Below are 14,938 nucleotides of genomic sequence, written 5' to 3'. Positions count from 1 at the left end.
GATAGCAGCAAATCCACTGGAACATGACAAAGGGAAGGGAAAAATACACAGAGACTTCTCAAGTGCTCTTCTGCCTTGCTCACAATAAATATCCATTTATTTCCTGCTGGGCAATGTAGGATCAAACCCTGCAGGAGGCTGCCCATGACACATCCAAAGCTCAAGTTCAACCACCACCAGCCTGCCACTCATTTTCTTCTCCTCCACAGCATCATCCCTGCCTCCCTCCAGCCAAGGAGGGCATAAAAGGAGTCAACAACCTTGGCCCTTGCACCTCCACAGAGGAGCCCTTCAGGGAGACAACCTGGATACAGAAAACCCTGGATTCACCCTACAAGAAACTCCCCATCAATCTCCTCAGCCAGGTCTTACTACCAAGAGCAGTAACTTGAAAATCTCAGTAATTTGAGATTTCACACCTGAACATCACAGTTAAGCACAATGAAAGTCTGCAAGGAGGTCAGGACCACGTGAAATTTTCACGTCTATTTTTGTGGCCCTCCTTGCTGGACAGAGCAGGCAGCAAAAGCCTATTTTAGGCAAGCAAGCAAGCAAGCAAGGGGCATTATTGTGTGTCCTCACACACAGCTGAGGGAGAGCTGCCAGGGGTGGCTGAGCTTATCTGTTGGGCTCTGCTCCAGGTCCTGCCCAGGGGAAAAGCCAAAAAGTCAGCAACGCATCCCCGACATCCCCTGGCAGGCACATCAAGGCGCCACGCGCATCCCGAGTTTCTGGGATGCGTGCACACAGGCACGGAGTGACACTGGGAACGCCACGAGCGACTCCCAGAGAGTTCAGTCCTGACAACACCAAGGAATTGTCACCATCAGAGCTCGTGGCACACTCAGGACCGCGTCTCTCTTTTTTATTCTCCAAACAGGCCCAGTCCAACTTCAACACAAACGAGGAAGTTTATTTGCTCCATTTCATACCAGCTGCCCTAATAATATCCCTGAGAGCAACCCAGAGAAACAAAATCCCCTCCTTGCTTCCCCTCCACCCCCTGCTTAGGTAACAACATCTGCCATGCAAGCCTGAAAACAAACCCCTGAAAGTCAAATACCAAAGTTTAAGGCTTTTCACCCTTTGCCTTAAGAGATCTCCTTTCACCCAGGATCTCTTTCCAACCTTTTCCTCATCCAGGTCCCCAGTGCTGCTCTTAACACCTGAGAAGATCCAAAAGCCTTTGGAGCAAAGCCACCACTGGATGCCTGCAGCATCTTAAGACAGTATTTTATTTTGAGATAAAAGGAGTGGAAATTAGAGAAAAAGAGCTTTTTTGGCTGTGCATATTTCTTTAGATCTACAAACACTCCCCAGTGCATCTTCACAGTAAATATATATAGGCACAGTAAAACAAATCTGAGCAGAATACTGTATTAGCACTTCCATGTTTTTCCCTGAAAAATATCAAGGACCTGGTGTGAGTGGAAGCATTTAAGGTTTTGAGGGCTTATTACTAAAAAAAAATCTATTTTATCTTTGTTTTTTCAGGGGTCTGCCCAAATCTGAGACTCAGCCACTTGTGTCAAACCACACTGCGAGCAGGCAAAAAACTGCTCTGCTTTTCAAATCTGCCTTAAAAATATTTAAATAAAACCCCGTCACCACATGGCATGACAGGAGTTTGTCAGGAGCAGTGGTGACACCTCTAACACACTGCTGGCAGTGAGGGATTGCACAGACAGGATCTCAGAGGGATTCTTTGCTTTGCTGTCTTGAACCTGGACTAATCACCATCAGATTTGAGTAATTTTGGTTAAATATTGTTGGATAAATAACTGTGCCTTCATTATCCCACATTCCCACAACAGGTGATGGGCTGAGCTGAGGCAAAGAGCCTGAAGTCTGCTGGGTTCATCCCAAAAATCCCCAGGCCAAAGGCAGACGGGAATAAGGATTGTGGAACAGCAAAAAAAGTAGGGCAGGTGGAGAACCATCCCTCACACTCCTGGGTGGGGAACTGGGAAGAGAGGGGACAGCACAGAGACTGGTTAGGGGCAAGGTGTCACTTGTCACACCCATGTGCTATAAAAGCCAAATATTTCATGCAAAATATTTCACTAATATTTCACCTGTAGTAAGTTCTGTCAATCAATCTGCAGCAGGGGAAAAATGTGCATTTTTTTTCATGCACTCTAAATCCCACAGGGGGGGATTTAGCTGCCCCAAAGCCCCAAGGTGAAGCACGGAGAAGGGAGGCTGCTGTCTCCGTGCAGAAGCACCCGTGCTCCCCCCACACCTCCCTCGGCTTCCTAAGCAGCGCTTTGAAAACACCCTGGTCAGGAAATTCGGAGGGGGGCCGTCCCCTCCCCAGCACACAATCGCTATATCCACTTTCCATTAGAGGGTAGGAAGCCTCGGGAGCCCAACATCCCACTCTGACATCAAACTGCTAAAACAGGAGTTATCAGATGGAACGCGTGGGTCAGCATTGTGCCTCGAGACATAAAAAGGACCTTGGTATTAATGTGAGGAAATGTGACTATTGTGTGCAGAGTGATACCCATTCAAGCCCAGACCACTTGTCTCTGGACGCTACTCTCCCTGGAATATCCTTGGCGCCAGCATCCAGCTTTTCTCCTCGTCCCCTTGAAGAAAAAAGTCATCTGGGCAGGGGCTGGGCCAGGACTTGGATGCAATGTTTTGTGGCGGCGGGCGTGCACGTGTGTGCCTCTGGAGCGGGCCACAGGAAACTGTTGATTCTCTGTATCTAGGAATGATCAATTGTGAGCAGGGTGGAACAGCCTTTAATTTCTCCTGAAGCGTAATTCGTGTTCCGCTGCTTCCCCCCCACACCCCGGCAGAGCCACATCCTGCTTTCCAATTGGCTTTTCACTGCTGGCAGGAGTTTGCCTTGCTCTCCCCAAAACTGCTGGAGGCACCTCTAAAATCACCAGTCTGAGCATCAGCTGCAAGTGGGAAAAATTCGGCAGCTACAGCTCCACAAATCCTTGAAGAATTGTGCCTAAATTTAAGGAAATACTGTGCAAAATTTCTTGCAATGTGGGTAAGGAGAAGGTGAATTGTTTCAGAGCCTCAAACTACAAAAACAACATCCAAAGAACTGTTTTAAAAGCCTAAATTACAAGAACAAGATCCAAATGATGGCTTTAAAACCGAAAACTGAAAAAAACCCAAGATCCAAATGATGAAAATATGTGCCTGGCTGATTTAAGGGAGCTGCCAAGGAGATAAGAACGCTGCGACTGATGGCAAGGATGTGCCCCCACATATTCCCAACACTCACTTGCATAACCTGTCCATTAAATTTAAGGCCCAGCCTAAACCAAACTGCTGTATTTATATGCAGGGATTTAATTCCAGGTGTGCTGCAGATAAAGCAGCTTTCCTGGACAGAAGCCTGGAGTGCCAGGACAACAGGGAAATGGTTTCCCACTGACAGAGAGGACATTTAGACTTGAAAAAGAAATTTTTCTGCAATGAGGGTGGTAAGGCCCAGTTGCCCAGAGAAGCTGTGGCTGCCCCTGGATCTCTGGAAGTGTTCAAGGCCAGGTTGGATGGGGCTTGGAGCAAACTGGTGTAGTGGAAAACATTCCTGCTTACTGCAGGGGGGTTGGACTAGATGACCTTTAAAGGTCACTTCCCACCCAAACAATCCTGTGATTTTACTTGCAAACATTTATTGTGACTTCAGAAAAAGCCTCAGCCTAAAAACCACCCTGATCTTCCCCCAAAAATGCAGATCCCAGGTCCAAAAGCCTCCAGCTTCAGATAAACACCCACCTTCCTGTTAGAGCTATGAACATTTGCTGAAAACAAATGTTGCCACCAAAATCCAAGTTACAAGGATGAAAAGCAGAAAAGAATTTAAAAAAACTTCCATCAGTTAACGCAAGGAAGCACTGAAACACCCAGGAGAAATGACCCAAATGTCACCAGTGAGCAGCATTTTAGTGCTGAGGCATCTGCACTGCTTTGGGCTAAGTACACCCTGCAAAGGCAGCCAGTATTAATTAAAAATAAGACAGGCCATACCTTAAACCCCAGATTTCTTCAAGCCATCCTGTTTTACACACACCTGTGCACAAAGCCCAATATTTTATGTCAATGGTCATTTGCTGGAGTTTTATGGGTCGTGCTGTGTTTTGTTGGCTCAAAGCTTAATCCCACACAGCGATCTTTTTAAAACAGAATTGCAGTGGAGAGCATCCAATTATGCTCATGGAGAGCTGCACACACATCACACAGAGAGGAACAGCTCAACAGGATGAAGCAGAGCTGTCACTGCATCTGTAATTCCACCTTCACTGCCTGCCAGCACCTGCATCCCAGGGCTCCAACTCATCCCCTCCCTAAATGGGAATTTTTTATCTTTTAGCCCTATTTTAAGGTGGGCAGCAACCTCACAGCAGCTGACCCAAAAAAGTCTCCAGCAGGAGAGAGTTTGGGCACCACATCCAGCCAAGAGAGCACATTTTCACTCAAGCATTTCACCCAGCTTAGAGAACACAGGAAAATTACATGAGGATGCAAAGATTCCACTCCCATGCTTGATTTTCCTCAGTGTTTTCAGAGCAGCAGAGGATTTTGTAGGATCCTGGTGCACCAGCTCCCCAGGGGTAGGAAATGAGCTGTTGGGGTTTCTGGCATTGCCTGGAGAAACCCTACTTTTATTTCCCCCTCCTTTCCAGCTTGTCTCGCTCTGGACAATCCATGCAAAGTTTCAGCTCTAGTTTGTTCTAGGAAATCAAAACCTGAGTATAAAAACAAACCTCCCAAAGCTTCTAAAGAGTGGCAGTGATGGAAGGGAATTTCTGTGCAGGGAACAATTCACTCCCACACACACCTTGGCTCTGGCATAATTAAACCTCAGTTTGGGAACTGGGTATTTTTTTCAGAAGTTCAGGGTATTTTTGTTGGAGGAGCTTAAGGGGCTCATCTCAGCCACCCAAAAAGTCACCCCTCCAGGAATTTTAGCTGTGCCCTGGGCAGCCACAGACTGATTTGATGTGTATAAAACCCAGACTGGCAGAAATTCCAGTAAAACCATCTCTGTAAAGGAACTGATAGCCCAGATGACTCCTACACCTGGACTCTGATTAATTCTTTTCCTAACAGTGAAAAGGTAGGATTTTGGCTACCTGGATCACTTTGATGTTGTAATGGGGGGGAAAAAAAAAATCTCTTTTTTCACATATGCCCTTATTGAAAGTTTGGGCTTTTGCTCTGCCTGAAGCTTATTTTAAAAATGTCCAGACTTCCATTTGAAACAGGACCCCAGCACACCAGAAATCCATTTTTCCTTAAACATTTTAATAATCTCAGCTGAAAAAAAAAAAAGAATAAAACTAATAGCACCAGCACAAACAGCAGTGCTTCAGGGAAATAAAGAAGCCTTTTTTGTCCTGTTTTGAATGGAAAACAAAAAAAAAAAGCCCAGGAGGACACACAAGGAAAGTGAATCCACAGCACTTGCATTCCTCATCCCCAAACAATGCACCCCACGGCATTAAGTCCTGACTTGTCATAGCAGAGCACAGTTCCCTTAAATCTTTCAATTAAGATGGCATTTGTAAAATTGCAGGCTTGGAAATTGCTGGATATTATTCCTAAGTTCAAGTCATTGCTCAGAGTCAAAAAAGCAGACTCCAAGATAGCCAAACAGGGGTCCAGGCCATGCCTAATCTGCATCACCATTCCCAGTAACTGCTCACTGCAGATCAACTGGGATTTGCACGTAACCTAAAAATAACTTTTAACAAACTTAAAGGACTCTCTGACACTGTGACACCAAGAATAATCCAGAGCCTGTGCATTTAACCTCCAAAGTAGCCCATATAGGCAAGGTCCAGCTGCTGGGACAAATCCAGGCTGCTGTGTCCCAGAGATGTTTTCCCAGGCACATCCCACAAAACCCAGCTTTCACAAATTGGGTGGGAAAGGACCTTAAAGATAATCCAGTTCCAGACCCCCTTCCATGGGCAGGGACACCTTCTACCAGACCAGGTTGCTCCAAGCCCTGTCCAACCTGGCCTTGAACACTTCCAGGGAATAAAGAAGGTTAAGTTTTGTCTAATTCAGAACTACTTATCTTAATAAAACTGAAAACATTTTCTAGAAAAATAAAACGGTTGCTACAGCTAAGCAAGATTGTCACAGCCACCAGCCACAAAATAAACCTCTTTAGCTGTATGACTTGATTTCTGTCTTTTCCTAAAATCCGTGTTTCTTAGACCTGGCTTGGCATTTTCCTAAAACCTCTGTTTCTTAGACCTGGTTTGGCACTAAATAGGATCTCAGTTTAGATGTGTATTCCCTTCCTCTTTCAGCTTTACTTTTCAAAGGATTCACTAAGCACCAGCACTGGTTTTTACAGGAAGTTAAGCAAATGGGATTTTGTTTGATTTTGTGCAGAAGAAAAAAGTTAAAAATCGCGTATGAAATGAAATAAAGAAAATGACAGAAGTTTTTGGTGTAGAGCTTGGCTATTTTCCTCCCTCATCATTTATCAGTACCGAGGATATTAAAACACAGTGCCAGAAGCAAAGGTTCAAGGATGGGTTGGACGAGGCCTGGAGTAACCTGGCCTAGTGAAAGGCGTCCCCACCCTTAAATAAATGACATTTAGGATCTCTTCCAACCCAACCCACTGTGATCCCATGAAATCCCACCACCAGGGAACAACCCCCCTTTCCCATCCCTGTTTTTCTGGGGCCACTCACCAGTGGTGCTGGGAGGGGCCTCGAGGTTGACGTTGACGAAGAAGCGGATGCTGTCCCCGGACACGATGGTGGAGTTGACGCCGTCGAAGAGCTCCTCGCTCACCCCTTCCTCCTTGGCATCGTCCGTGTCGCACTTGAGGTACCCTGACAACGAGATGGGGGTGTCATAAGACGGCAGGCTCCCCCGGCCCCTCGTTGGCACCAAGGAAATGTCCGTGGACTCCCAGTCCGACTCCAAGGCTGAGGAGCTCTCTGCCATCGCCGGGGCCTTGTGAGGGGCCGCTCTGAGGCCACATGAGGCCCGCAGCGTTCAAGGAATTGCCCCCAGCACGTTTTGGGGTGGCCTCAGGGGCTCTTCCCTCATGCCAACGGTGTGGGCAGCAAGGCCCGGCCACAACACCCTGCTCGCCTTCAGGTAAAAGCCACCACAGGGTGAAAAGGCTGCATAAAAACGCCACCAAAAACAAGAGTTGCGCCCCAACCCACCCCGAGCTCAACACCCTGACCAAGCCAAGGCCACGCTGCTGCTTTGCGACGCGGCAATTTGAAACTACAGGTGGAAAAATTTAAAAAAAAATAAATAAAAGAAGTTCCCAAGGAGACACCTGATATGGACAGAGAGACCCACAGTTCCCCACGGGGCAGAGGAACAGGGTCACTGGGGGTGGCAGCACTGAGAATGTGAGACAAGTTTCTTAATTACACCAGACAACTCCTTAGCCTTTTGCAAGGCTTTAATTAGAGTTTAACCCAGCCTCATCCAACAGCAAAGTGGTCCCTGCAACATCTCATTAGGGAGCAGCTGGAGGACTCTTGTAGCACACTCATGTATCATGTTTAATTAGGAGAATTAGGGACATTATAGAATGTCGATTTTTACATTACCAGGATTATTCAGCAGCTTCTCCTCATCTTCTAACAAGTCTTTTATGCCTAATTTGAAGCAGGAGGGAGATATTTCATTAGCTGGCTCTAGGCATTACAGTGAAATGAAAAGGGGGAGCTTCAAGGCAGAGGCTTGAATGGAAACTAAAATATTGATGGCTTTTTTAAAGCCTCGTATAAGCAAATGTGGAGGCAGCAGCTGAAAGCAGCACATGCTGCCTCTGAGGGATCGAGCCAACAGTTCTCCACCACAAAACACAAACCCAGAGGAGTGAAGCCACAAACAGGAACTCAGTGACACAGGACAGGGGCTGCAGCATTTCCTGCCACGAGCTGATGGAGCTCAGCACCCCCACAGAGGGCTCAGAGGGTGCAAAGGGGCTGCAGGATCTTCAAGCCTCCAGATGAATCCTAAACTGCTTATCAAAGGTGTGGGAAACCTGATAAAGCCCCTCAGATTAACCCTCCTCCTGATCTCGGCCTCCTTCACCTTAGAGCTTGACAGAAATAAATGTGAATAAGGCCTGTCAGAAGTGTTCTGAAGGCTTCAAAAAGCATCCAGGGTGCTGCTGTCCCCATCCTGCAAAGCACACTGAGCATATCACCCTCTGCTGCTGGCAGAGCTTAGGGTGTTTGCATCCCTGCATGATGGAAACTTGTCCAGACAGAAAAAAGTGAAGTGAGGAAAGTACAGGAAACACCTGAACGCTGAGGGCACCACCAGATTAGGAATCTCTGCTGGGAGATGTGGCAGGGATGGACACTAGCCAGACAAGGTGCCTGATGCCATCAGAAGTACTACAAAGTCCCTCAGAAGCATCTCAATCCCAAACTAAGTCCCAAAGTTGGGGTTTGGTTCCTCCAAATTGCATGACGGACACAATAATCTCTCCTCAAAGCTGAGCACTCACAGTGCTGACACTCCCCTCAGTGCCAGGAGAGTTTGGGCAGCCCTGCAAAGGAAAAAAAAACCAGCCTGGGGAAGACTTTTCCCACCTCAACCACATCCACAATTGCAGCCTCAGGGAAGTTCTGAGTTTCATCTCCAACCTTCCCACTCAATGGGTCAGATGGGAGACACATAAGGATGGTTTGAGCACCCAGCTCTGAGAACGTGGCTGAGCTTTTCCTCCCTGTCCTAAAGGAATTTAGATGGGTAAATAGAGAAAAGCCAAGCAAGGAAAATTATTTATTCCCCTCCCCAGCCACTGAAACTGGTTTGATAAGAGAGTGGCAGTGGTGGAGACCAAAGAGGGCTGGAGACAGGAGAGAAGCAGCCCAGGAGCTGGAAGAAGGGCAAGGGTGGAGCAGGATCAGAGGGTTGGGCAGAGGTCAGCGAGGACTCTGGCAAGGGAAGCATCCTCTGTTCCTCCCTCTTTAGGGGAGGAAAGAGCAGAACAAAAGGCAGCCGAGCCTCGTGTCCCTTGGGCAAGGCACGGACAAAACACTCGGCTTGCAAATAATCCCCAACCTGGGCTGGACAGGAACTGCACTCCCAGACAGGTGTCTGCTTTGTCACTGAACCACCTCCAGCCCTCAGACCACTCCTGTTTGGAATCCTTCAGCCTGTTTCATCTGCCAGGAGCTTGAAACCATGAGCAATTCACTCCTGTCAAATGCAGGGTGACCTCGAGGTGACACAGGCTCTGTGGTGGCAGATGCACCTTCTCTCTGAGCTGCAGCCCTGCCTCCAGCCCTGGCAGCTGCTCCCTCTCCATTCCCTGATGTTCACCAAGTGCCACCCCCGCTGCTTGAAGGGCAGCAGATGCCACAAGCGACAGCAGAAGCTGTTCAGCTCCTCTGGAAGTTTGATGGGTGTTTTGCAGGAGTTCAGAGCAGGATCTGATGTGGCTGTTGTAGAATTTGTGCACATACCAATCAAGTTTCCATATGGAAGTCCCAGTAACACTTCAGAGGCTTTGCAAGGAGCAGCTTCTTCAGAGACAGAGGGCAGAGGTTTTGGCACTTTTTATTAGCATCAGATTTCCTGGGGGAGAGTTTAAGATCTCCAAACTGGTGTTCCCCCTATCTTTATCACTGCAAGTTGGGCTGAAGTGCCATGAGCTGTGTGACAGGGCCAGTCTGAGCTCTGAGCACAGAAAGTGCCACTCCAGTCCAAAATATGGTCTAAAAGAGAGAACTGAGAGAAGAGAAAGAAGTGAGAGAAGAGAGAGAAGAGAGAGAAGAGAGAGAAGAGAGAAAAGAGAGAGAAGAGAGAAAAAAGAGAAAAGAGAGAAAAGAGAGAAAAGAGAGAAAAGAGAGAAAAGAGAGAAAAGAGAGAAAAGAGAGAAAAGAGAGGTTTGTCTGAGGAGCTGGAATACAGTTAAAGCTGGCTTAGATCAGTGCAGCCCTCCTGCACCAAGAAGAACACACTGTGGTCAGATAATCCCTCTCAGTCCACCCTGCAGGACTTATCTCATGGCAAAGAAATGGAAAAACATGGCAAATGCACGAGACCAAGGAGAGCAAGCAGCATCCTTCAGTGCTGCAGGAACAAAACCCCCTCCTCACCCTCTGCAGCCAGAAGCAGCAGATGCTTTCACCTTAAATCTTCCTTTACCTCAAGGGCTTCCCTCAGCCCACACTATGCAACATGAAAATAAACCAGAATAACTAGAAAATAAACTCAATTTTATGCAGGTGCTGGGAAGAAAAAAGAAGAATAATTAGGGTTTCTCTGGTGATTCCCCTCCAAAGCATCAGCCCTTCCTCCGTAGCTCATCCCAGACCTGCCATGCTCCAATATCCCAATATCCAGGCTGGATGGGGCTTGGAGCAACCTGGTTTAATGGAAGCTGTTCCTGCCCATGGCAAGAGGGTGATGGATGATCTTTAAGGTCCCTTCCAACCCAAACCTTTCCATGATTCCATGATTCCATCCCCAGCCTTCTCTGTTTCCTCACATTCTCAGCTCCACTTCATCTCCCAGCTCCTGCTGCTCTCAGCCCTCTCACAGCTCTGACAAGGTGCCTGCCCTGCAGCTATTTTGCTTTGGAGCTGAGTTTTAGTGCCCAGGGCTCTGTAGGGAGCAGCAGTGACTGCAGCTGCTGCCATCAGTGGTGGCATTGAGTTGTCCCACTGCTGCTCTGGTGGCACCTGGCAGCTGCACCTGGGGCAATAAAATCAGCAGAGTCAGGGTGAGCAGGAAGCTCAGCCTCAGCCACGTCAGATATATTCCCTGGAAAAGCTCAAGTGGGAGCAGCACTCCCAGCCCAAGGGCTGCAGGCTTCTCCAGGAAAGCCAAACACCTTAATCAAGTTCAATTTCCTGGGAGAAAAGCAGCTTTATTACTAAAAACATCCTCTCACACCCCAGGTGATGGGAATTATTCCAGGCACAACCTCTCGAGGTGTCTCAGGTGACCAAGCTAATTGTGGAGCTTTAACCAACATCTGCAGGCACAAGCCACTAACTCTGAGCAGTTTTCTGGAAGCAACTGATTTTTACCCTCAATTTCCAAGGCAATCTCCTCTCCAAGCCTGGAAAACTGTTCTCATCTACAGCAGTGCCTATTCCCTCTGTCAAATCCAAGCCCAGGCTTCCAGAATCATGGAATTGCATCTCCTCCTCTTCACCCCTCCAAAAAACTCTCCTCAGAAAGCTGGGAACCTTAAACTACATTAAAAGAGGCTTTTTGAGCTATGATTGGCAATCCAGCACTATCAGCTTGTCACGTTAAAAGCCATTTCAGATTTCTCAAGTGAGTTTTTAGGCACAGAAGGCAGCAAATTGTTTTGGAAGAGCCCAAGAACCATTTTTGCATCCATTTTCTCAGAGGAATTACAGGTCAAGTACAGAAGGTCAAAGGAATCAATGATAATAATGTATATTCAATAGCTTTTAAAGGTAAAGGAGCATCAGCTGGGACATGAGCATTACCCTAAAATCCAGCCTGGCTCTTTTGAGCATCCCAGTGCCTGGCTGTAATAGAGTATTAAGGAACTCAAGAGAGATTTCGGCCTAAAAACTGGTGATAATACTGGCATTGAGTTAAAAAAAAAGTCATCTTCACCTAATTTTTCTCCTTGTGGATTTTTAACTTGCTCTAGCCAAGAACAGACACTGATTTTCAAGAAAGGCACGAAGTTGTAATTAACCTGAGCTCTCAGCTCTGAGGGTTTGCTTTGCTCCCTGCAGGCTCTGATTCACTGCACCACTTGGAAAACACCCAAATCCCCAGCTCTGGGTGCAAAAGGAAACTCAGTTAATAAAGGAGCATCCACCTCCAAACTGACCTTGACACTCTGCACAGAAAACACAGATTCCTGGTGCCTCCATAGGTTGGGTAACCTTCCAGTCAGTTAACTCAGGCAGGGAGAGAGCAACTGGAGGATTCAGGAGAGATCTGGAAGAACTTTGTGCAAGTGTTATCAGTTCTTCAATCTCCAGAGCAGTCCAGAAAAAAAGGGTTTAAACAACATCCTACTCCTACATGAACCAAAGCAAGTTTGTGGGCACATCTCACAGGCTGATTCCAGCATAATGACCAAAATAATTCTCTTTTCTTTTTTTTTTTTTTTTGGCAGATAAAATGAGAGCAATTACATTGCTATAACCACATTTTTCAGGTAAATACACACCAAAGTTTTACACATCCCTGCTGAGGTTAAACTGCAAAGTTTGGGGTTTGTTTTGCTTGACAAGAGTCATGAAAAAGCTCTTTCTTCCTAACAAATTACTGCATTTCACAGACAAAAACAACTGCAAAGCTGCAGCCAGCCAGCAGCACCCAAAGCTGTCTCCCACCGTGCTAAAACTGTGAGGCACAATGATTAAATAAATCTGGATGCTTTGCTAGGATTTTCAGTTTTTTCTCTGGTTCACAGCTGAGAGAGTCCCTGGCAAGGCTCACAGGAGATTTATTTACCCCTGGCAGCCACAGGGGCACTGTGGGGGTGTCCCCAGACCTCATGGTTGGACTGCTGAGGGTTTGCTGCAGAAAATTAATCAGCCAGGAGGACCCAGAGCTTATCTTGAATACCTTGATTAGAAAAACTCCTTTATTAGGAGTCACAGAGAAGTTGTGGTTGCCTCATCCCTGGAAGTGTCCAAGGCCAGGCTGGACAGAGCTTGGAGCACCCTGGTCAAGTGCAAGGTGTCCCTGCCCATGACAGAGGTGAGATGATCTTCAGGGTCTCAACTCAAATAAATCACTCTAGGTTTAAGCCAAATAATTTGGGTTGGCACAGGCAGATCTTCAGATCATGTAAATGGGATTTAGAGAGGCATCCCCCAATGCCAGACCTTCCACAGGCACCTTAAGAGCCAGGGAAGTGTGGGGTGAAGCTTTTTGGCTCTCCAGCACTCCTTATAAAATACAGATTTTCTGGAGCAATGACCACCTGCTACGATGATGTCAATCCATTACCTAAGCTCAAGAGCACAGATTAAACCACAACCTCCTCTTGGAAAAGCAAAAAAAAAATCCAAACCAGAGGTAGAAAGTGCAGAGCAGGTGAGTCACCAAGGGCAGAGCTCTCCCAGACCCCTGCAGCACTGGCTGACCATAACCTCAGCTGCATCTTCCCAACCCTACTCCAGCCTTTTGTCATGAAGAGCCAGATGAAAACATCAAACTTCCCCTGCCACTTCAGTGATAATTCATAACAGAACTCCAAGAGTTGATCTGCTGCAAAAAAAAAAAAAAAAAACCCCCCAAAAAAAAAAAAAAAAAAAAAAAAAAAACCCAAAACAAACAACACCCAGGCACTTTTGAATTAATTCCAGTATTGTATTTTGCAGCCAGATTTCTAGGAAATGTTGTGAATAATCCAAGTAATTCAGTGGAGTGTTGTTGGGGTTTTTTGTTTTGTTTTTACAGAGCACAGGAGCATGTGGGGTTTCAGTGTTGCAGCAGAACCCTCAGAAATCAGGGGTGTTCCTGCTCCTTTTACTATTTTATTAAAGGCCTCCTGATAATTCCAGAAATAAAAATGTGCAAGAGACCTGTGAGCCATCTCCTCATGCTCTCCCACAGGTAGCAGCAGTTCATCTTCTGCTGGCAAACTGGGCATCTCATGGGAAAAAACCCATTGTGAAAGGACTTTTTTCACAAAAACATTTAAATTAATCTCCTACTTCAGCAAACAATTCCAAGATAGATAAAGTCAAATATTAAAAAAAAAAAAAAAAAAGAAGAAAAAAGAAAGAAAACTCCCCCAGAACACATACCAAGCTGAACTGCAAAGTGAAAAACAAAAACAAGCAGATAAAATATATCCAAACATCCCAAGCCAGACTGGGGCCTTGGGGCCCTTCAACACAACTGTGATTTATTGTGCCAGCAAAACCAATTAATAAGTCAGAGGAGACCAAGCAGTGAGGGATTTGCTCTGGAAGACCAGAAAAAAAAATTATGCTGCAGGATCTGTTGAGCCAGCTTTAAAACAATGCAACAATTCAGATATCCCCATCACTGCACCGGGATTCCTTCCCTCAGATTTTGCAAGAGGAACCAGAAAACTTCTGGGTTTGTGTCTTATCAGGGAAAGTTCTTGGCTCAGTTAAAAACCTCATCACAATTTGGGCAGAATTTAATCACTTGCAGGTAATTCCAGTGCCTCCAGGAGGAGGGTGCAGGATGCTCACAAGAGACAATGAGGGGCTTGATGAGTTAATTCTGAGCCCTGATTGCTGAGCTGCATTTTATCAGGACTCCAATTATCCCCAGCTTTGGATTGGGGCTACACAATCATCTCATTACTCACATTTGCCAGAAAGAAAACTCATTTGTCAAAACAACCTTACAGAAAATTTAAGTGACTTTAACATGCAGGGAGGGGGACACCAATTACCAGCAGGCCCTGCCAGGTTTGTTTGTGCAAGAGGCTTCTTCCAGAGACTCAAAAAATGAGTAAAAACATGGATTTTCATCAGCAAGATGGCACAGGACAACTGTTAAAACTGACAGTACACATGGGTTGAAAACAGACTGTGGCCATCAGATGTCATCAAATCTGCTGCCACCACCTACAATCAGAAATGTCCAACTGGGCAGGCACAAACTTATTTCATTTTTTTTTCTCTTAATATTGCCTGTACAGAACAAACTCCTCACCAGATTTTTTTTTCCATCTACATTTTAAGTATTTACCTCATGCAAGGCACTAAAAGCCACAAAAGTGGCTTTCAAGTTCTGCCAGAAAAAAGGGAAAACTTGAACTCAAAGCTGATCTCTTGATGAACTTTCCAGATTTTTACCTAGTTAGGTTGGGAGATGGTTGGGACCATAACAACCTCTGAATTTCCTAAATAGTCACATATTAATTCACTGGAAAATCCTTCCAGGGCTTTCCCCAGCTCCTCAGTAATTAACAGAGCTACAAATTACTACACACTTGAAGTTTTTATGGATGTAAACATCCAGG

General features: G+C 46.2%; 1 protein-coding gene across 5 annotated transcripts in view; it reads right to left on the bottom strand.

Moving 5' to 3' along the window:
* Positions 1-14,938, bottom strand: part of SLC4A11 (solute carrier family 4 member 11) — a 98,377-nt gene that overhangs the window by 62,958 nt on the left and 20,481 nt on the right. For all 5 annotated transcript variants that reach the window (XM_039723821.1, XM_039723814.1, XM_039723805.1 and 2 more), the window contains exon 3: positions 6,687-6,830. In XM_039723821.1, the coding sequence (XP_039579755.1) occupies positions 6,687-6,830 (144 nt within the window). The remainder of the gene's footprint in view (positions 1-6,686; positions 6,831-14,938) is intronic.

The sequence above is a fragment of the Passer montanus genome, unplaced genomic scaffold (assembly GCF_014805655.1).
Source record: "Passer montanus isolate IOZ18808 unplaced genomic scaffold, ASM1480565v1 scaffold109, whole genome shotgun sequence".
Taxonomy (NCBI): Eukaryota; Metazoa; Chordata; class Aves; order Passeriformes; family Passeridae; genus Passer; species Passer montanus.
This window is presented reverse-complemented; position numbering and strand designations above follow the sequence as displayed.